This window comes from Myotis yumanensis, unplaced genomic scaffold (assembly GCF_028538775.1).
Source record: "Myotis yumanensis isolate MYYU_CA2020_CCGP unplaced genomic scaffold, mMyoYum1.0.hap1 SCAF_5, whole genome shotgun sequence".
NCBI lineage: Eukaryota > Metazoa > Chordata > Mammalia > Chiroptera > Vespertilionidae > Myotis > Myotis yumanensis.
Window position 1 is genome coordinate 20854806 of NW_027223756.1, and position 21945 is coordinate 20876750.

At 47.2% G+C, this 21945-nt stretch overlaps 1 protein-coding gene across 1 annotated transcript; it reads left to right on the forward strand.

The window, feature by feature from the left end:
* Positions 1-13266: 13266 nt before the first annotated feature.
* CD74 (CD74 molecule) lies at positions 13267-21854 on the forward strand. The gene is made up of 9 exons (XM_070414600.1): positions 13267-13518; positions 17054-17226; positions 17429-17508; positions 17997-18059; positions 18791-18886; positions 19181-19268; positions 20235-20426; positions 20946-21008; positions 21284-21854. Exons 1-9 carry the CDS (start codon positions 13442-13444, stop codon positions 21292-21294), a joined length of 843 nt encoding a protein of 280 aa, XP_070270701.1. The 5' UTR covers positions 13267-13441; the 3' UTR covers positions 21295-21854.
* Positions 21855-21945: the final 91 nt, after the last annotated feature.

The window sequence follows — 21945 nt, forward strand, 5'->3', positions numbered from 1 at the left end:
TGACAGGTTGCATGGAATTCAGTGCAGTGAGGCTGGCAAGGGGGCGGAGGCGAAGGCGGAGGAAGAGGAGGATCTTCCCTGCCTGTGTCTCTGCAGAGGGTTGGGCAGTAGGTGGCAGCAGAGTGCTTCTCCTGAAGCTCACCCAGCTGCTGCAGGAGCTTGCTGCAGTGAGACCACCAGGTGGTGGCGGGGTTCTGACAAAGCTCCTGGGATGGGGGAGGCATCTGTTCTGCTATCATGACCTCTCAGGGCCTCAGTTTCCCCATCTTTACAGAGAGGAAATTGTATCTCTGTTATCTCCAAAGAGCCCTTGCAGCTCAAATACCATCTAAAGGAGACAGGTGGCCACTAAAATCCAAATGCCCCCAAATCAAATATAATATTTCTCTTCTCCCCACTCTGGAAAAACGAAATGCCCCCACCACCACAACAAAAAAACACACCAAGAAAACAAACAAACTGCACTACAAAGCCCCACTATAATAGCCCTATTTAAAATAAATATAATGGCCCTAACCGGTTGCTCAGTGGATAGAACTTTGGCCTGTGGACTGAAAGGTCCCAGGTTTGATTCCGTTCAAGGGCATGTACCTTGGTTGTGGGCACATCCCCAGTAGGAGGTGTGCAGGAGGCAGCTGATCGATGTTTCTCTCTCATCGATGTTTCTCTCTATCCCTCTCCCTTCTTCCCTGTAAAAAAATCAATAAAATATATTTAAAAAGTAAAATAAGTATAATGGCTTGGCCATGTGCCTGGGTTGCAGGCTGGATACCCAGTAGGGGGCGTGGAGGAGCGGCCAATCAGTGATTCTCTCTCATCATTGATGTTTCTATCTCTCCCTCTCCCTCTCTGAAATCAATAAGGATATATTTTTTACAAAATAAGTATAATGGGATATCACAAAGCTGAGCCACATGTATAATTTCAAATTTCCTAGTAGCCATATTTTATTTAACCTAATATATCCAAAATATTTTTATTTAAACAATCAGTATAAAAATTATTAAGATATTTTACTTTTTTTTTGTACTAAATCTTTGAAGTCCAATGTGCATTTTATACTTTCAACACATCTCAATTTGAACTAGCCACGTTTTAAGGCTTCAACTGCCACATCTGGCTAGTGGCTGCAGTATTAGACAGCATAGCCCTAGAATATTAACAATTAATGGCAACCATTTATTGAGATAGGTATTGTGCTGAGTGTTTTATATTCATTTTTAATCCTCACAATACCCGGTGAAGTAGGCAAGATTATAGTCTAATTTTTTTTAATATATTTTATTGATGTTTTTACAGGGAGGAAGGGAGAGGGATGGAGAATTAGAAACATCAATGAGAGAGAAACATCAATCAGCTGCCTCCTGCACACCTCCTACTGGGTATGTGCCCGCAACCAAGGTACATGCCCTTAACTGGAATTGAACCCGAGACCTTTCGGTCCACAGGCCGACACTCTATCCACTGAGCCAAACCAATTAGGGCGATTATAGTCTAATTTTGCAGATGGGGACACTGAGGCTCAGGGAGACTGTGTCTTGGCCCAGATCATAAGCAAGTAAGCAAGAGTCTTGGCTTTGAACTTGGCTCCATCTGCCTTGAGTCTGGGCTCTTAATCTTGACATAATCCTGCCTGGATGGTAGTTATAAGGATGTGCAAACTATGGGCCCACTGATTCAAATCCAGGGAATGCAAAAGGCTAGGAGCCAGTAAGCAGGCCTATGAGAGGGGCAGGAGGTGAGGGCAGGAAGTGAAGCCTTGAAGTTTCCATTCTCCAACCCCCAGTTACATGCTTGGCATACAACCAGTGACACTGTCAAGGAGAAATCATGAACTTAGGAAAATCATGTTTGTATGATGAATAACTGAGATTGCAAAAAAAAAATTTCTGGCATCAGGAGAAAATGAAAATTGAGAAATGCAGAACAATAAGAATAACCTGCAGGTGAGTGCAGAAGAAGATAGAATGCCAAGGGACAGGGCTAGGCCCAAAGTGTGGAGGCTACAGGGAGGCAAGTTGTAGCTCTACCTCAGGAAAAATACTGATAATGGAAATGTCAATAACTAAAGTGCATTAAGCACTTACCAAGCAATTGTAAGGTAGCATCTTATTTAATCCTCAATCATACTAGGATATAGGTACTGCTATTATTACCATTTTACAGATGAGGGCACTGAGGCACAGGATGCTAGTAGGTAGCAGAGTTGAGAGTCAACCAGAGCAACTTGGGCTGGAGTCCATGCTCTGGATTGCCTTGCTATCCTAGAATGGGCTGCTCACATAGGTAGTGAGTTTTCTGTCTTTGGAGGTATGCATGCAAGCCACCAGGAAATGCTCAAGGAGGGTCATTCTTGAGGACAGAAGCCTGGTGAACTGATAGTAAATTTGTCTGGAGAGTAATGGAGGTAGAAATTGCCCACATGAAACAAAGATTGGGAAGGAATTCCATCTGCTTTTCTAATTCATCCCCTTGGCAATGGAGGCTACAGGAGGCGTGACCTTCTCTAAGACTGGTTCAAGCGAGTAAAGGGTCTGTGGGAGGCCGGGTGATGTGGTAACAAGGGCTCTGCAGACAGCTAAGACCTGGGTTCAAATCCTGGGTTTACCACTTACAAGCACTTAGTATTTGTGCATCTCATTAGACTCACAGGGCTGTTGTGACATTGAAATGAGAAAACACAGAATAATTTATACTCAGTTAAGGAGATGTCACAGTGTTCTACAAAGAGGGAATGAAAGTCAGGAGCCGCCCTAACTGGTTTGGCTCAGTGGATAGAGCGTCGGCCTGCAGACTGAAAGGTCCCAGGTTCTATTCCGGTCAAGGGCATGTACCTTGGTTGCGGGCACATCCCCAGTAGGGGGTGTGCAGAAGGCAGCTGTCGATGTTTCTAACTGTCTATCCCTCTTCTTTCCTCTCTGTAAAAAAAAAGAAAAAAGAAAAAAAAAAGTCAATAGCCAAGGCTTGGTGTAATTTGGGAAGTTTCACTTCTTCCTCAAATGGGTTGTTGGTGGCAGCATTTGGGAAATGAGCTGCCAGGCCGAGGAAGGTCTGAGTGCTGGGGAGTAGAAGAGAGATGGCAGGGAGCTGGTTTTGCTGCCTTGGAGGAGAGGCACTCCAGGGGCCACTCCTGCCTGGGGAGGAGGCTGGCTGACAGCAACCTGCTGTGGCGGGGCAGCTCTGTGGAAGCACCTGGCAGGAGCTGGGCAGGACCCCCTCCCCCTCATGCTGGCTTCACTTCTTCCCTCCCAGTCACCTCCCAACCCAATTTGCAGACCTGTTCTTGTCAAGGTCTCTCATGACTCCATGTGGCCAAGTGCACGAACACTTCGTGGTCCTCATCTGCCTTGTCATCTTAGCAGTATTTGACACAGTTGACACTCCCTCCTTCACTCCTTTATTGGGATGTGTGATTGCTCTCTCTCCCTGACCCCTCCTCCCATGGTCAGGGCTGCTCTTCAATCTCTAAATATTGAGAGTCCCCAGAACTCAGCCCTAGTCCCATGGTCTTAATACCGTCTGCAGGTTGATAATTCACAAATGTATATGTTTGTTCTATAAGTTTCAGTTCAATACCTTTAACCATCCACTAGATGTCTACACGTAGGTGTCACACAGAATACAGCTAGAACTAAGCTCTAGTGTCTACCTGTTCCGGAATGCATTCTCCCCGTCTTCCCCATGTCAATGAATGCCACCATCCATTGTACATTGGTGAACTGATACAACCCGGGCACCTCACTCCCACGGCAAGTCCTGACATTTCTACCTTCAAAATAGCTATCGAATCTGTCCACGTCTCCCATCTCCACCACTACCTGAAGTCACCACCATCTCTACTACCTCAACTTCTAACTGGTTTCCTGGTTCCCACTCCTGCCCCCTTTAAATCTATATGCCACACATGGTTTTAAACATAAACCAGACCCAGCCCCTCCCTGCCCGACACCCTCTATTGGCTTCCCATTGTTCTTGGAATAACACCCCAGCAGCTACAAGGCCTGCACAACTTGGGTCTGGTCTGGCCCTTCAACAACATCTGAAACCACTCTGCTTTGCTCACTACGCTAAGATGCACTGCACTTCTTTCTGTTCCTCAAATGTGCCAAGAACTTCCTGTTTCTATGAATGACATCATCTTCTCCATCACCTAAGTAGGAAAGCTCAGCAGCATCTCCCCCAACCCCCACCCCATATCTAGTCTGGCCTGAGTTGTATGGACTGTCCTGGCAGTTTTACTCTTCATCCCCTTTCTTCCATGCTCCCAGCCACAACCTCCATCAGGCTACCTGTCCAGCTTAACTTCACCACAGTATCCTGACTTGTCTTCCTGCCTCCAGGCTCAGCTGTGATCTGACCCCAGCCACAGATTAACCCCTGACCCCTGCCCTAAGCCCAACCCCACTCAAAATGGTTGTCTGGTGTCCAACTGAGATCTGACTTCTGCACCACCAGAGACTGGGCTCAGTCCACGTCAGGTATCTTCCAAAGCCCCTGTATCCAGTGCCTGGCCTAGGACTGGTGCTCAATAAAGTGCTAATGAGTCATAGGGGAGGTCTCAGGTAGTCCTGCCCAGGTGCACTATCAGAGATCACATGTCCAAAGGCCATGCTATATCCTTACCTGCCAGATGGCACCTTGCCCTGGAGAAGAGTCGGGGAGTCCCAGATCCTGAATTGGTTATAGAACATCTGACTTTAGGCAAATCAAATTCTCTCCTGGCTTAATCGCCCCCCTTCAATAAGAGGGGAAGGAGCAGAGCAGCTAGTCTCTTTCTCTCAGAAACAGCTATTTTTGTTACAGTGTTTCTCTATCCAGGCTCTTCTTGGGCCTTTATAGCAGTCCCATGTGGCTGTGGGGCTTATCTGTTCCCATTATGTAGATTCTCGACATAGCTACCTGGGCCCCCCTTTAAAACTTTTAAAAATGTTTTTATTGATTTCAGAGAGGAAGGGAGAGGGAGAGAAAGATAAAACATCAATGATGAGAGAAAATTGATTGGCTGCCTCCTGCATGCTCCACACTGGGGATCAAGTCCACAACCCTAGCATGTGCCCTCATTGGGAATTGAACTGTGACCTCCTGGTTCATGGGTCGATGCTCAATCACTGAGCCACACTGGCTGGGCAGTGGGCCCCCCTTTTAAAACACAAGTCAGATAATAGTACTTCTCTGCTCAAAGCCTTCCCATGGTTCCTGCTTTGCTCAGAGTAAAAGCCAAAGTCATGTTGATGGCTATAGCATCTGGCCCCATACCTCACTGACCTCAGTCCACTTGCTCTTCATCTCAGTGATGCTACTCCAGCCACAATGCTTCCTTGCTGATCCTCAACCACACCAGACACATCCCCACGGTGGGAACTTTCCTCTGTTGTCCCATCTGACATGAGCTCTTCCTGCAGACATGGGCTCTTAGTCAGCTGCCTCACCTCCTTCAGGCCTATGCTCAAATCTCACCTTGTCAGTGAGGCTCATCCCAACACCCTACAAAGTACTGCAACCTGCCCCCATTCTGCTGCCCTTTTTCTATTTCGTTGCTTTCTAGCAAACAATCTGGTTTACTTGTTTGTCTCCTGCTAGAATGTAAACTCCATAAGGGCAGGGATACTTGTTGCTTTGTTCATCCATATAGTCCAAGCACCTAGAACAGTATCTGGCACAAGGCAGATGTGCAGCCCCTGGATCCTGGCTGAAATGTACTAGGGTCACAGAAATGATGGCTGGGTCATGTTGGGTGGCAGACAGGGTAGACATGCACTACCTCCCGCCACCTGGGGCGGCTCTCAGAGATCAAGGAGGAGAACAGGATTGGCTGGAGATCTCAGGAGACTTTACCTCCTGGGTCACCCAGGTAAACTGGCAGGAACTCAAACCTCTGGGGCCTGGAGTGAGTGCCCAGACCAAGGCAGGACAGGTGTCCCCACCTAGACTAGTTTGAGGGGGACAGTACAGGAGGACACTCCCAGGAAGGTGCAGAGGGAGAGGATGAGGCCCCTTTGGCTCTGTTGAGGAACTCCAAATCTCTGCATATTGGTGGCAGGGTCCCAGATTCAGATTTAGCAAGTTTGCAGAAAAAATTATATCACTGAATTATCTAATATTTATTGCATACTTAGTCTCTATGTCAGGCATATGTATTCATTTATTCAATTCTCACAGCAACCCAATGACAGGTTTAATTAGTAGGCCCATTTTACAGACAAGGAAACTGAGGCACAGAGGAGTGAATTTGCTCAAAATTACACATCTGATAAGTGGTGGAGCTGGAATTTTTTCCTAATAAAACAAAACTTCTAATGTTAGACATTTTGAAGATTACTGTACACATTATGAGCCTGTGCTGTGAAAGAGCCACTGTCCCCACAAATGTCAGTGTAGCAATAATGGGAATACCGTTCCTGTAGAGGGGAAATGGGATTTGTACACAACTGCCTTTCCTCTTTTCCCATCCATTTATTAAGAAAAATTGTACACATACAGAAAACTTGATGTTTATATACCTTCCACCTAGAACAACTGTTGTTAATTTTAACCATTTGAAAACAAGTTTCAAACATCATGTTATGTCACCTCCAATTACTTCAGTTAGTCTTCAGTTCCTAAAAAAAGTATTCTCCTACCAGACTAAATTTTCATTATCACACCTAAGAGAAGCGATAGTAATTCCCAAATGTCATCTCATATTCAGTCCATATTCAAAATTCCCCAGCATCTCAAAAATATCTTTTGTAGTGTTTTTTTTTTCAAACCAGAATTTTGTCAAGATTTACAGATTGCATTTGATTATGTACTTTTAATCTTTTAAAATATAGAACCTTCTGCACATATCTCCCTTTTTTTATGACATTGACTCTTTGGTGGGTATAGTGGTTGTAGACTGTCCCTGGATTTGTCTGTTTCCTCACAGTGTTATCGAACTTGTTCTTTTGTCCCCGTGTTTACTGTAAACTGGAATTTAGGTCTAAAGGCAGATTCAGGTTAATGATTTTGTAGCCAAGATACTTCTCAACTGATGCTGAGTATTTTACCCGATCAGGAAGCACAATGTCAGGCTGTGCCCCCACTGGCGAAGCTGAGTCTTATCACTTGGATTGACAGCAGGACTGCACCACTGCACAGTGCCTGTCCCTCGTGGCGATCAGCAAGGACCTCTGGGATGATACTTCAGCATGTGAACATCCTGCTGCCCCCCAAACATTTGTCCCATGATTTTGGCACCGATTGGTGGTCTTAGCCTGAATTAATGATTACAGTGGGGGTTATAAATAGGTGATTTTCTAGTTATATCTTTTCTTTTACATAATTTAACTTGCATTCTTCTATACAGAAGAGTTTTTCCTCATTCACTGGGGTTGAATTATAGTTCCTTCTATAATTCAGAGGCAGGGTAAATTATTCTAATGGATGCTGGAATTGTCCTGTATTTGACTGGCAAGTGCCCCCTTCAAGTTGGGTCTGGGGTCCTTCTTACAAATCCCAGTAGTCTTTGAACACTTTTTTGCTTTCTGGAAAAATGATATCTCCGACTCATCTGTATTCTCTCTTCCTCAGCTCTGCTATTTGCCACTTTGGAACTGGGATGTGATTCCAGGAAGTTTGCTGCAGAGCTCTTTTGTTTAACACTCATGTCTACTGCAGGGGCCAGTAGCAGCTCTGTGTGACCTTGCTGTGTGACCTTGGGCCAATTCCTTTCCCCTCTCAGAGCGAGACTTTCTCTGTATGAACAATGAGGGGAGCTGAATTCTGCCTTAACCCTGTACCCCTGCTAAGGGTATGGCAAACACCAAGCCTTCCTTCTTGTCACCTCTGTCTCCTTCCCCAGTCAGGGAGTGTGGGTGGGATGGGGCTCCTCCACTGGGCAGTGGGGCCTGTCTGACAACTGAGCCTCTTACCCTCTTAGAACTTGCCCACCCTGAGAAGCTTGGTCTTGGGGCCCACCCTTCTGGCTGGAATTATCTCTAGCTTTCTGCAGGCAAGGACAGGGTGACCTTTGGGGTCACCTTCAGCGTTGTCCTAAAGGCCGCCATTTTGTTATTACAGTCAGCTTAGAGCCAATTGACTTTGATGCAATTTTTTCTTTATTTTAAATTGAGTTTTACTTTGTATCAACATCATAAATTCACATGTTTAAAGAATCAAATATTTCTCTAAGGCTGGCTGTAAAAAATAGCAGTTCCTTATCTTCCTTTTCAAAACTTTCTTAGCCAATTCTTTGGGTACTTACCTCCATATTCTGAATAACTTTTGGTATTGTGACTTCCTGATTTTTCAGTTTTAAACATTATTTAGTTGGCTTTTCACTATGGAAGATGAATATTTAGCCCTCTTTCCTCCCCTGTCCCTCTATGTCACTCTTCCTGTCCTCCCATCTCTGTATGCTTCTATTATATGTTTGGTTAGATCAGTATTCAGTGCTTACCATATTGTGACAATGTAAATGCTCTTCAGAGCTGAGCTACATAGTATACTGAGATTGAGATAACAGTTCATCTCCTCTAACTTTGTTTTCCTAAGAGTTAAGAGTTGTTTTGGTTTTTCATTTGCTTAATTTTCTATTAAGTTATCATAATTCAACCTCATACTCTCCAAAAATTATCTATCTTACCTCTCAGTACATTCGGGCATATCAGCTATCTGTCAGTTTAACGTGTTGAGGAAATGTCTTTTAGAGCCTTCAGGCCTGACCCAATGTGGATCTGTTGCTTTACTCCTGGGATTTTCCCGTTCTGTCATCCTGGGGGTCCCCATTCCCTCTTGTGAGTTGAATTTGTTTCCCATGTCCTTCCTTCACTTTGGTTGAGCATATATCTTTCTGAAGCTGAGAAAGTAAATTTTTGATACCGAATGTCAGAAAATATCTTAACAACACCCTCACCTATTTGATATGTTGGTTTAGGAAAGATTCTAGGGTAGAAGTCATTTTCCCATAGAATGTTGAAGGCATTACTTCATTATTTTCTGGTTTCCAGTGTTGCTGTTAAAAAGTCCAAAGTCATCTGATTCCTGGTACTTAAAAAAAAAAAAAAAAAGATTCCTGGTATTTGTCTTGTTTTTTCCTTTCTAAAAGTTTGTGGAATCTTCTCTTTGTCTTTATTTTTTTTCTGAAACTTAGTGAGTTTCTGATGTGCCTTAGTGAAAAATTATTTTCATACCTTGTCCTTAGCACCACCACGCCCATTCAGTTTGGAAATTTATGTCTAAGTCCTGGAAATCGTGCTGAATTACTTCACTGATGATTTCCTCCCCCCCACCCCTTGATTTTCTCTGTTCTCTATTTCTGAAACTCTGACATTTGACTGTTGGGCCTCCTGGACTGGCCTTTAGTACTCTTATCTTTTCTCTCTGATTTCTTTCTTTTTATCTTTATAGTCTACCTTCTGGAAGAGAGAAAGAGAAACAATGATGTGAGGAACATCGATTGATTGCCTCCCTGTACGTGCCCCTACTGGGGATCAAACCCAGAACCTAGGTATATGCCCTGACTGGGAATCAAACCTGCAATCTTTTTGGTGTACCGGACAACACTCCAACCAACTGAGCCACCAGGCCAGGACTAGAGGGTTTCTTCTAACATAATCATGATCCTTGATTGTCTAAAAGCCAAGAGGAAGCTGTGACCCATGAGTAGCACGTATCCACTGAGAGCTTCCCTGTAGGATTATAGTTGGAGAATGTCAGATCTTTAGGTCATTCCTCTTGAGATGAACATGCTCCCCTGAGAAGGATTCTCCCATTTACTGTCTAGGGGAGAAGGCCTGGTTTCTGACATTCTGGGAGCTGGGTTTGGGAGCAGGCTGGGACTCTCAGCTTCAGTACCAGGCTCATGCCCTGTGTTGTGCCTGGGGATAAACTTACAGTCTCTTCTCAGGGCAAGGGAGGGGTGCTTGGGGAAAGGACACAGGTATCCAGCTATTTCATAAACAGACTTGTAACCAATTCTCCTCTTTTTAGCCCCATCTTTACTCCCATCCAGGTGCCTAGTACCCCAATTCCTGAGTCTCTTCTGCCACAGAAATAGGTGGCTTGTCAGCATTTCTAGCTGCAGGTTTAGGATTCAGCTTTCTGGGGTCTGCTAAGGATGTTACCTCTATACCACCTGCTTTCCAGCTTCCAAAATTCTGCTGCTGTTTTCTTATCTCCTGTTCTCTTTGTCCTTATAGATTTACATATAAAAACAAACAAAAATCCCAGAAGTCTGTCATTTAGTGATAGAGGCAAAGTGAGAGAGGAAGCAAAGGCATATGTGTGTTCTAGCCATCATTACAAGAATTTTTTTAATTGAGCTGTAATTCACATATTAAAACTTAAAATTATATGTCAGTGGTTTTCTGTATATTCACAAAGTTGTGCAACCATCACCACTAATTCCAGAATATTTTCATCACCCCCAAAGGAAACCCTCTACCCATTAGCAATCATTCTCCATCCCTAGCTACCCTCAGCCCCTGGTAACCACTAATTCATTTTCTGTCCCTATGGATTTGCCTATTCTAGACATTTCACAAAAAAGTGGAATCACAGTACGTAGCCTTTTGTGTCTGGCTTATTTCACTTAACAGAATGTTTTCAAAATTCATTTTGTGGCATGAATCAATTTTTCATTCCTTAAAAAACAACAGAGAAACAGTTGCCCTGGCTGGGTAACTCAGTTGGTTAGAGCGTCATCCCTATGAGCCAGGGTTGTGGGTTTGATCCCTGGTCAGGGCACATGCAGGTATCAACCAATGAATGCATGAATGGGCGGAGCAACAAATTGATGTTTCTCTCTCTAAAATCAATCAATTAAAAATGTTTTATTGAGATATTAATTCCTGTTTATGGCTAAATAATATTCCATTGTACAGGTATACCACATTCTGTTTACCCACTCATCTGTTGATGGATATTTGAGTTATTTCACTTTGGGGCTACTGTGATTTTTGGTGCTCTATTTGTGTACAAGTTTTTGTGTGGATATATGTTTTCATTTCTCTTGTGTAAATATCTAGGAGTAGAATTACTAGGTCATATGGTATCTCTGTGTTTAACTTTATGAGGAATTGGCAAATTGTTTTCCAAAGTAGCTGTTACCTGTTAGCAATATATGAGGGTTCCAGTTTCTCCGCACCCTGGTCAACACCTGTTTTATCTCTTTTTTATTAGAGCCATCACAGTGGGTGTGAAGTGGTGCCTCATTTTCATTTTGTTTTGTATTTCCTTAATTATTAATGACTTCGAGCATCGTTTCATATGCCTGTTGGCTATCTGTATGTCTTCTTTGGAGAAATGTATCTTCATGACCTCTGCCCATATTTTGATCCAGTTTTTTTTTTGAGTTGTATGAATTCCTTATATATTTTGGATATCAACCCTTATCAGTTATATTACTTGTGAATTCATTATAACATTCAGTAGGTTGTCTTTTCATTTTGTTGATGATTTCCTTCATTGTGCAGAAGGTTTTTAGTTTGATTTTTTGCTTATTTTTGCTTGTTTCCCTTGCTTGAGGGGACATACCCAAAAAGATATTTAAAAACTAATGTCAAATCGTTTGCTACATATGTTTTCTTCTAAGAATTTTATGGTTTCAGATCTTATATTTAAGTCTTTAATACATTTTGAATTTATTTTGTATATGGTGTAAGAGAGTGGTCCAATTTCCCTAAAATCACTTGTTGAAGAGAGACCGTCATCTCTCCATTGTATATTCTTGTTTCCTTTGTTGCAGATTAATTGACCATATAAGCAAGGGTCTATTTCTGGGCTCTCTATTCTGTTCCATTGATTTATGTGTCTGTTTTTGCATCAGTACCATCCCACTTTTTTAATTTTCATTCTCACCCTAGGCGTGAGGATATTTTTCCATGGATTTTTAGAGAGAGTAGAAGGGAGGGGGAGAGGGAGGAAAGGAGAGAGGGAGAGAGAGAAGAAACAGTGATATGAGAGAGACATATTGATTGGTTGTCTCCCACATGTGCCCGGACCCGGGCCACGGATCAAATCTGCAACCCAGATGTGTACCTGACTGGGAATCAAACCCATGACCCTCAGGGCACAGGCCAGTATTGGCCAGGGCCCATTCTGTTTTGATAATTATAGATTCATAGTATAGTTTGAAATCAGGGCAGAACATATCTTAGTAAATATTTGAACAATAACACTTTAATTTCTTCAGCATTTCTTATTGTACCAGGCTCTGTGCTAAATGCTTATTTAATCTGACAACTCTGGAAGTTTAACATTATTGTTTTTACTTTACAAAGGAGAAACACAATACACAAAGGTTGAGGGACTAGCTCAAGTCACACAGCTAGGATATTTCTGATTTGGGATTAGAGCTCAGGTCTGGTTGCATCAAAGGCCATGTCTGCTCTCCCCGCCACAACCCCTCCGCCCCCCATTGCCAATACATACATACTATCTCCCTTCACTGAATCTTAGACCCACAAAGTTTTTAAATTTTAAAAAATGTATTAATGCTAAATTAAAAACACACAAAAGATATGTTTAATAAAACAAACGTATATAAGCCACAGATAAGAAATAAAACCTTGCCAACACAGTTAAATCTCCCTTGGTCACCCTTTCCTGAATTTGAACCACAACAGTTTGAGGCTTAGGAGGAGAAGGGAAGAGTGGTTAAAAACATGGGCTTCACCAATTCCTAGAGGCATGATCCTGGGCAAGCACATAGCCTTTCAAAGCCTCCATGTCTCTATCTGTAAATGGAGATAATAAAACAGTCCTCAAAGGGTCACTATAAAGGTTAAATGGGAACAAAGCATGTAAACCAATTAGCACAGGGCCTGGCACAAAGGTGGGCTTAGTACAGGCCGGCAAGTATTAGTACCAGAGACTTAGAACCATGGACTCAGGTTCATAAAATGCTTGAGTTAGAAGACAGCAGAGGGAACACTAAATCCAACTTTCCTCCCCTATTTTGAGATGACATTTTTGAGGCCAAAGAGATGGAGAGGGACTTGTCTAAGTTTACAGAGGGTGAGCAGCTTCTTTCTGCATCCACATAGCTATGGGTGAGAAGGGGAGACAAACAAAGGTATTTTCTGCTTCAAAATGATTTCTTGTCTAGGGAGTGAAGTTTCTCGAAACTTTCAGAGAGCCTTATGAATCCAAAGGTCTGCCCAGAAACAAGTGATGAGAGCACTGGACAGCCAATAAAAAAGCATGCTGGCCTTTCTACCTGCCTTGGAAGCTCCCCCCGCCCCCCCCCCCCCCCTGCTCCATCAAAGGCAGCTTTGCCCAAGTCAGGGTATTTCCAGCTTTGTGGCTTTCACTTCCACTTCTACCAGGTGGCCTCCTGTGGACAAATCAGATTTCTCCTCAGCCCCAACTTCAAGAGGTGAGCCAGGGGTTCAGGGTCTCAGACACGCAGGCAGCAGCAGCGGCAGCAGCAGCAGCAGCAGAGGCAGCAAGAGGCTTGGGTTAGACCAGAGGCACAACCATGGAAGACCAGCGCGACCTGATCTCCAACCATGAGCAGCTGCCCATGCTGGGCCAGCGTCCTGGAGCCCAGGAGAGGTATGTGTGAGTAGTAGGAGAGAGCACTCAAATCCTGGGCTGCACTGGGAAGGGGCACCAGACCGGAGTCCCGGGAGGCATAGAGTTAGGCTCTAACTCGAACAATGTAGGGGTGGTTTTGAGCAAGTCTCTGGCCTGCCCTGGGCTTCGGTTCTCCCTCCTGTAAAATGAGGGAGCTCCTGTAGTGCAGAGCTTTTAACTTTGTCATGTATGTCTCTTCTGAAAATCAGAAAAGAGCTCAGGACTTTCTCCTTAGAGTTTCACACAATATCAGGGGCTTGACGGAACCCCGGAAGCTGGGCCATGAACCCTAGGTTAGAAATCTTGGACCAGATTTTAAAAGTGTTATAGATCCTAGATGGAGGGACAAAGTCTCTAAAAGATTGGTAGAGCCCACTCATCATAGAGGAGTTCCCTCCTACTAACCGTGGATGGGCATACGTGTTTGTATCAAGAGTAGAGTAGACGGCACATCGGCCATCACAGGGGGGATTGAGAGATGTTAGAAGGAGGTAAAAAAAGGGCAAGGGGAGCTCTGGCTAAATTTCTAGAAGGTGCTGAGGGTTGATGTGGATTGTGTTCTGCCTGTGCCCCTCTCCCTTGCATCAACGGTCCCCCCCCCAACCCCCCCGCCCACCCATCTCGCAGCCTCAAGATGGTCTCACCCATGTGTTTCTCTGAACAAAGGGTGGTGGCTAGAGTGCAATTACCAAATGTCCCCTGCTCTCCCCAATCTCCAAAAATTAATTTTTGAGTTATTGGGACTTACAGCTAGATCTGATGTCAGCTGTTGCCAGGCAGAAAGGGGTTTGAGAGAGACACTCAGAGAAGTCATGAGGATCTGTGTTCTGGGGCACAGGTAACCAGATACAGACCATTAGAGCAGTGGTCTGTCAAAAATCCTGGGGATCCTATGGCTAGGAGGGCCAGCCAGCTCTCCCCTGATGGCTGGATTCTGGTCCAGGTTCTGTACTGTCACATGCGACTTGGATAAATCACTGCTTCTTTCTGGGTCTCAGTAATAATAATGACAATAGTCATGATAATAGTTCCCGTTCCCTGTGTACTTGTTGCCAGTTCTCAGCCACTGCTAGTAATTATGGACACATAACTACATGCTAAACTTAACCCTAATTCTCACAGTAACCCTGATCAGGTACTTTTATTCCCATTTTTACATGAGAAAATTAAAGCTCATTTTGGTAAGCAACTTACCTAAGTTATCTTAGCTAGTGAATATTGGAGTCAGAATTTGAACCCAGGACTAGTTTGGTTTCAAAGTTTGAGCTAACTACCAAATGCCCTTCTTCTAGAAGTACAATTTGCAGAGAAGGGAGGTGGGACCTGTCTGGCTCAGGGCACCCAGTGAGTTGCAGACCTAGTGTGGGCTCAAGAGGGTGCCACTCCTCCCCGCTTCTCAAATCCTTGTTTTTCCTTTTAGTTCAGTTACTGCTTCTAAAACTGGCTCAGGTCCAGACCTGAGCCAGTTTCAGACCCTTTTGTGAAGACTTCTGCCTGGCAACATCTGAATCATCATTCCTGCTAGTTCTGGTTGGCTCCTGACTTTGACCAATTACTTTATTATTATTGAAGGAGGCAGTGGAAAGGAGGAAATGCAGAGGGGTGATGAGTTGGCCCTGGTCCAGAACCCAGGGGACAGGCATTCAAGATGTATAAAGAGGAAGGAAGCTAGATGTTAAAGTTAACTATTAACTCCCTTGAGAATGGCAGTGTTACCAGTGGAGTGCTATGTGCTAGCAATGGAGGTGAGAGCTTTATCCTCAGGATCTTATTTAATATACCACCCTTTGAGTAGATGTTCGTACCTCAACTTAGATTATGTGGTCTCATCCTCAATATATATAACTCTCTAGATCAATGGTTCTCAACCTTGGCTGCACATTAGAATCACCTGGGAATCTTTTAAAAATCCTGATTTCTGGGCCTCATCTCCGGAAATTCTGTTTGTTATGGGGTGGGGCCACAACATTAGTAACAAAGAAACAGAATTTCCGGAGGATGAGGCCCAGAAATCGGGATTTGAAAAAGATTTCCAGGTGATACTAATGTGCAGCCAAGGTTGAGAACCACTGCTCTAGATTCTTAGGCCTTATAGGAAACTGAGGTTCAGAGAAGGGAAGGAGCTTTTCCCAAGTTCACATGGTCAGAGGCAGAGCTGGGACTGGACTGGGTGTGGGGTTGCGGGAGTGGGCATGTAGATAATGAGCTGGAGACCGTGATTCCAGGCAAGCCTCAGACTTGGGTGGGCTTTCCACCATCCTTAGAGGCTTGGAAAGGCCAAGAATGGGATTTGTTTCCCTCCTGTCTGGTCTCCTCCTTTCCCCACACAGGGTTTTTACTTTCTCCTTCTAAAATAACAATGCCTTGGGCTTGGCCTTGCCCCAGAAAGTGCAGAGGGCTGACAAGCAGGAAGCCAGTGAGAATGAGCTGTGTCTGTGATGTCATGAGTTACTAGGCAGAAGGCTGTCCTGGAGTCTCCTAAACCTCCTTGCTGGTTGCTGGAGTAAATAGGGTACAGTCTCATCCTGACAGAGTCCAATGGGGTCCTAGCAGTGCCACCGCTGGGGTGAGGTCAGAGAAACAGGCCAGGAGCTCTCATGGTCCTGGGGCAGGATCCTTACAACCCCCCAACCCCCATACTGTAACTTACGCATGTGCCCCAAACTGCACCCAAGGCAATAGCTGCTAGGGCTCCCTGAGGTCTGAGGTCTGGCCACCTCCCCGAGCGGCTAGCCAGTCCAGAGAACATGAGAAATTCCCCCAGGTCACCCAGCTTAGGCACCATACTCTTGCAGAAATCCCTTCTGAGTGGACATTACCATTTGAAATACTTCTATGCCCTCACTCAGCTCTCCAAAAACTACCAAAGCCTAGAAATGCTGAAGTGAGAGGTACCCATGTGACAGGCCTAGAGAATGGCAGAGACTTGCTCAAAGACACAGAGTCTGGACCAGTGGGGGTGGTACCTGGCCCAGTTCCAGCCCAACAGTCTGATGCCCCCAACCTACTCTTAAAATGGCAAGGCCTCACTTCTCTTTTTCAGGTGGGCCTGCAAGCTCTGCTGTCCATGTCCCACTTCCTTCCCTTTTCTGATTTTAATGCAGGGGCTGGGCGGGTAGGATGGTAACTCCCGCCCCCCCCCCCCCCCCCCCGCCTTGAGGGCAGGCCTGATTCTCAGGAGCCCCCCTGGCAGAGGGAACCTAGGGGACTGAGGCTGAGAGAGGACAAGGCAGTTGTCCCTGGCTCTTCCCCACTCAGCCTAGACCCAGGGGCAGCTCCAGGATTTCAACTTGGAGGGCTGGAGGGCCAGCAGTGGTTGGAAGTAGGGGCTGGGGAATGTCTTTAAGCTGTATGTCCATAGGCACTTATTCGTGTGTATGTGTATGTGTGTTGGGGTAGCTGGAGGTGGGTGGGCTGATGGAAATGGGGGGACACATTCCCCCATTCCCAGCCAGTCCTCAGGGCAGCCACCTCCATGGACTCTCCTGTGATGTATCCTCCCTCTCTCCAACAGCAAGTGCAGCCGCGGAGCCCTGTACACAGGCTTTTCTGTCCTGGTGGCTCTGCTCCTGGCTGGTCAGGCCACCACTGCCTACTTCCTGTACCAGCAGCAGGGCCGGCTGGACAAGCTGACTGTCACCTCGCAGAACCTGCAGCTGGAGAACATGCGCATGAAGCTTCCCAAGTGTGCGTGCCCCACCTCCATCCTGACACCCCCCCACCACCATTCCTCACCTCCGAGTCCCCATTCCTGCACTTGGCTGGGCCCACTGTCCTCTCTGAAGTCGAGCCCCTCCTCACCTGGGTCTGAAATCTTGGGCCCCGGATCTGAGTACCCTCTTCCCTGGGCACTGGGGCCACACTCATGCTGTACCTTCTAACTCTACAGCTGCCAAGCCTGTGGGCAAGATGCGGGTGGCCACCCCCATGCTGATGCAGGCGCTGCCCATGGATGGCCTGCTCCAGGGGGTAAGGACAACTGCAGTGCGGTGCAAGGGGACAATGTTATCTAGCCTGGATGGAGGGCAGGGGCCAAGGGATGGCAGAACAGCTGACCCAGGAAAAGCCCAAGTGAGGGAGGACAGGGCCACCTAAGGAAGGAGGAATCCCAGGGCTGGGGGCCATTCCTGACATGAGGGCCTGCTCTCTACAGTTTACAAGGTGCTACTCATGCTCCATTGCATCTCACGGTCCCCTCCTATTCTCAAAGCCCTTATGTATGGATAATGTTGCTATCCACAAAGCCCTGGGTGGGAAAGCGTCTGCAGATCTGACCAACAGGGACATTGAGGCAGAAAGGTAACGTGACTTGCACAAGCTCTCGCATCTGGAGGTGGCAGAGATGGCCTGTGGAGCATCTGGAACTCTAGACCCTTACCCAGGCCCCAGCTACTGCCTCCATGCCAGGGCCTTCCTCTGGGGGCCAGTGCTGATACCCCCCACTTCTCCTCCCACAGCCCATGCAGAACGCCACCAAGTACGGCAACACCACAATGGACCATGTGATGCATCTGCTCCTGGTGAGTGGGATCCGGTTGGGTAGCCCTGCCTGCCCACACAAGCCCCTGGCAAGGCCACACTCCAAGACCCACACCTTGCCTGGCTCATAGTAGACATTCAATATGGGCTCACCAAGTTAGTGAAGGAATGCAAGAGTGGCCCTTAAACTTTGTATGTATTCCAGTCATGCCTTTTTTGAGTGTTTGAGATTGAGAAACCGAGGCACCCACTTTTTCCTTCTCAAGTTTTTACTGCATGTCTACTCTGTGCCAAGCACTGTGCAAGGCTCTGGGCCCACAAAGGGGAGCAATCAGACTCAGGTCCCAATCCCATGGGGATCCCAGGTTAGATGGGAAACAGGCAAGTGACCAGGTGATGAAGGACACGCAGGGGGCTTTGTGAGGAAAGGTACAGAGGACCCAGCCTAGCTGAGGGTGGGGTCCACAAAGTCTTCCTGGAGGAGGTAGACCTGAAAGGTGAGTAGGCATCTGTAGGAGTAGAAGGGTTCTGGTGTAACTGGTCCTGAAACCTGGGTCTCCCACCTTCCAGCCTTGGGGTCTTGTACCTGTGCAGCTAGACTGCCTTTACTGTCTCCCCTCCCCCCAGCTCCATCGTGGCTGCAGTCCAGAGTCCAAGCTTGCTGCAGCTTGGGTCCACCCCTTGGAATGGAAGACCAGGGGAACATGGGTTGCACATTTCACCTTACCGGCCAGGGAGTTTTTAACCTTCCTTCCTGCCTGCTACCTTGCAGAAGGCTGACCCCCTGAAGGTATACCCACAGATGAAAGGGAGTTTCCCAGAGAACCTGAAACACCTTAAGAAGACCATGGAGGGCCTGGACTGGAAGGTCAGCAGGCTTCCCTGCACTGGCGCCCTCTCTCCTAGGGCGGGGCTGGGGAGGCCATTCTCAGGAAACTGGAGGCGGCTTATCACAACTTAGAAAGCCACCAACACGGGAAAGCACTTGGAGTTGAGTAACCAACTTGACCAAGCCCTCTGGCTCTCTCAGGGGGAACCAGGATGCAGCTGGACCATGGAGTGCAGGGGCCCTGCCTGGCCCTCCATGTCTCTGCCCTGAGGGGCAAAGCCAGGCAGGGTTGGAGGGCTACTGAGCCTGACCCTCTGCCTCTGTCCCCTTTAGATCTTTGAGAGCTGGATGCATCAGTGGCTCTTGTTTGAAATGAGCAAGAATTCGCTGGGGGAGAAGCTCACTGAAGGTTCACCAAAAGGTACAGGGAGTTGGGAGCCTTGGGGTGTTGGGTTCCTGAGACCCCTCTCAGGGCTGTCCCAGAGCCACAGAAGTTAGAGCCTAGAGCGCTCCCTGATGCGACTGGATCTCCCAGCCTCTCAACTGTCACTCCTGTCTCTCTTGCCTGTTCCTCTGGGCTTGGCTGCCCCCCTGGCCCACATCCTGATCTGAGGGCTCACAGAGTACATCTTGCTTGTGGAGGATGGCACTGGGCAAGTGGGCCTGAAGCAGAAACCACCTGAAACATCCCAGGAGTCATTTCAATGACCTTCCCAGCCCTCAGAGGGACCTCCCTGAGGTCACACAGACAGCGGATGCCAGACAAGAGAACCTTTTTCCCCCTTATGGACAATGTACACCAGGATTTTCAGCTCTAAAGCCGTGAAGAATGTCATGTTTAATCCTGGTCATAATCTGTCATGCAGCGTTGAGCATTTCTTCCCTCTGGGCATCAGTTTAGGAAGTAGAAAATCAGGGGTCCACCCATGTGGGCCTCAGATTTTTTCATCACACTCATAGAAGGTACTAGATGCTATCTCGACCAACTCCCAGCTTATGTTTGAATCCCTTCTACAAATTCCACAAACAAACCCCCATCTCTACTTGGATACCCCCAGTAACAGAAGCTCAGACTTACCAAGGTGTCCATTGCTTTTCCTTAGAAATCAGAATCATGGGTGAAATTCCAAGCTTTAATAGGCATGGAGTGTTGGAAGAAATCATCAAATTTTAAAATGAATTAGCCACACAGCAATTCACTTCCTCTTTGATTTTGGACTTTGTTGGTCCAGTCCTCAGTTTTCCCATCTGTGCAATGGGTAGAGCAAGTACAGCCACTTGGGCAGAAGGCATTAGGCCCACAGCAGTGGTATGTGGATCTCTGTTCTACTGAGACCTTGGCTCAGAGTCTGCTCACTCACTGTCTTCACCATGCCTGTCGCTTCAGTACTGACCAAATGCCTGGAAGAGGCCAGCCGCATCCCTGCCATCCACCCGGGCAGGTTCAAGCCCCAGTGCGACGAGAACGGCAACTATATGCCGCTCCAGTGCTTTGGGAGCATCGGCTACTGCTGGTGCGTCTTCCCCAACGGCACCGAGGTCCCCCACACCAGAAGCCGTGGGCGCCATAACTGCAGTGGTAAGCAGCGGCCACTGTGCCAAGGAGTGTCAAAGGAGCAGGAAGGACCAGGAAGGCTGAGGGCCAAAGGCCCCTCCTGGCACACATGTGGCCAGGACACTCGAGGTGTAAGCTCCCGGGGGGCAGCCACTCAGCCATGCATCCACCACTTTGTCCATCTCCATCCCTGTGCATTCCTCATCTGTTCGTCCATCTATCATTTCTCTCCTTACTTACACACTCATCTACTTACTCATTCATCTGATCCTTTCATTGACTCTTACCCACCCGTGCACTATCCACTGTGCATCCAGAACTCCTACAGACCCACCTATTCCATCTCACCACCCCCTTCCTGGCCTTTCCCTCAATTCCCCAACTACACTTCACTGCCGCCATCCAGCACGCATTCTTCTAGGCAGCACCTGCTCTCCCAGGATCGGCCTGTGCCCAGGTTGGGAAGAAATAATCCCAGGCCCCTCACCAGTGGGTACAGTAGCTGGACTTCACATAACAAATGGCCTTGCTGCTCCTTTGCAGAACCGCTGGACATGGAGGATCTGTCATCTGGGCTGGGTGTGACCAAGCAGGATCTGGTCCAAGGTAAGGGCCCCTCCAGAGGGGACCCAGTCCCCAGTTGAGCCAACTCCCTCATGGGTGGATGCCCAGCACAGCATGATCCTGGTCCATTCTCCAGGACCCTCCCTGAGATGTCTACTTCAGAGATGAGGAACAGTGCTGTGGGTGTCTATATCATAGTTAGTACTTGTACCTGAGCAGGGGGCACTGGAGAGTCCTCAATTGCTGAGGCCCCTGGATCCTGGGAAGGGGCAGGGACAATGGTGACTCCAAGCCTAACCTGCTGCTTATCTCTCTAGCCACCATGTGAGAACAGCAATTGAAGACATCAGCACCCAGTCAGCCCTGCATGGCCACAGCTTCCTTGCTTTCTTCCGTTCCCCAAACCTAGCCACATACTCCTCCCCCTTACATGCCCTGCTCCCGCCGTCTCCCCCCTGCACCTCATTTCGTGAGACTGGCACCTGGTTCTCCATCATCCTTGGGCAGAAATCACATCAGAACAGCAGACTAACAATCCAGGAGGGCCCTGCTGCCCAAGTCCCCATCCATCAGCAGACACACAAAGCCCAAGGAGCTGGACCATGAGCTAGGCTGACCCCCATTTCTGACACCACAGCAGTTTCCAACATGGAGCCCCAAGACCTAGACCCATGGACAAGGAGAGAAGGTGCAGGAGAGGGGACGACACTTCTCCCCTCTGGCTTTCCAGCCTATGTAATTGGGGCATAAACCACCCTTTCCCTCTCCCCAGAACCAGCCTCTCCACCACAGCCCCTCCTCACCCTGCCAAAGCCCAGTTCCCTCCGCGCAGCAAGCTTGCCATCAGCCCTTAGCAACATGGCTTCTAATAAAAGGTAGTAAGTAGAACACTCGGTTCCTGGCTGTTCTGTTGGGATCTGGTTCATTGGCTGAAGATCTTGAATCCAATGGTCTGGGTGGGAGGAAGCAACCTGGGGAG

Coding starts and splice junctions, on each gene's coding strand:
- CD74 (XM_070414600.1), top strand. CDS start 13,442: ATGGAAGACCAGCGCGACCTGATCTCCAACCATGAGCAGCTGCCCATG. Junction 13,519..17,053: donor CGTCCTGGAGCCCAGGAGAG/GTATGTGTGAGT, acceptor TCTCTCCAACAG/CAAGTGCAGCCGCGGAGCCC. Junction 20,427..20,945: donor TGGGCGCCATAACTGCAGTG/GTAAGCAGCGGC, acceptor GCTCCTTTGCAG/AACCGCTGGACATGGAGGAT.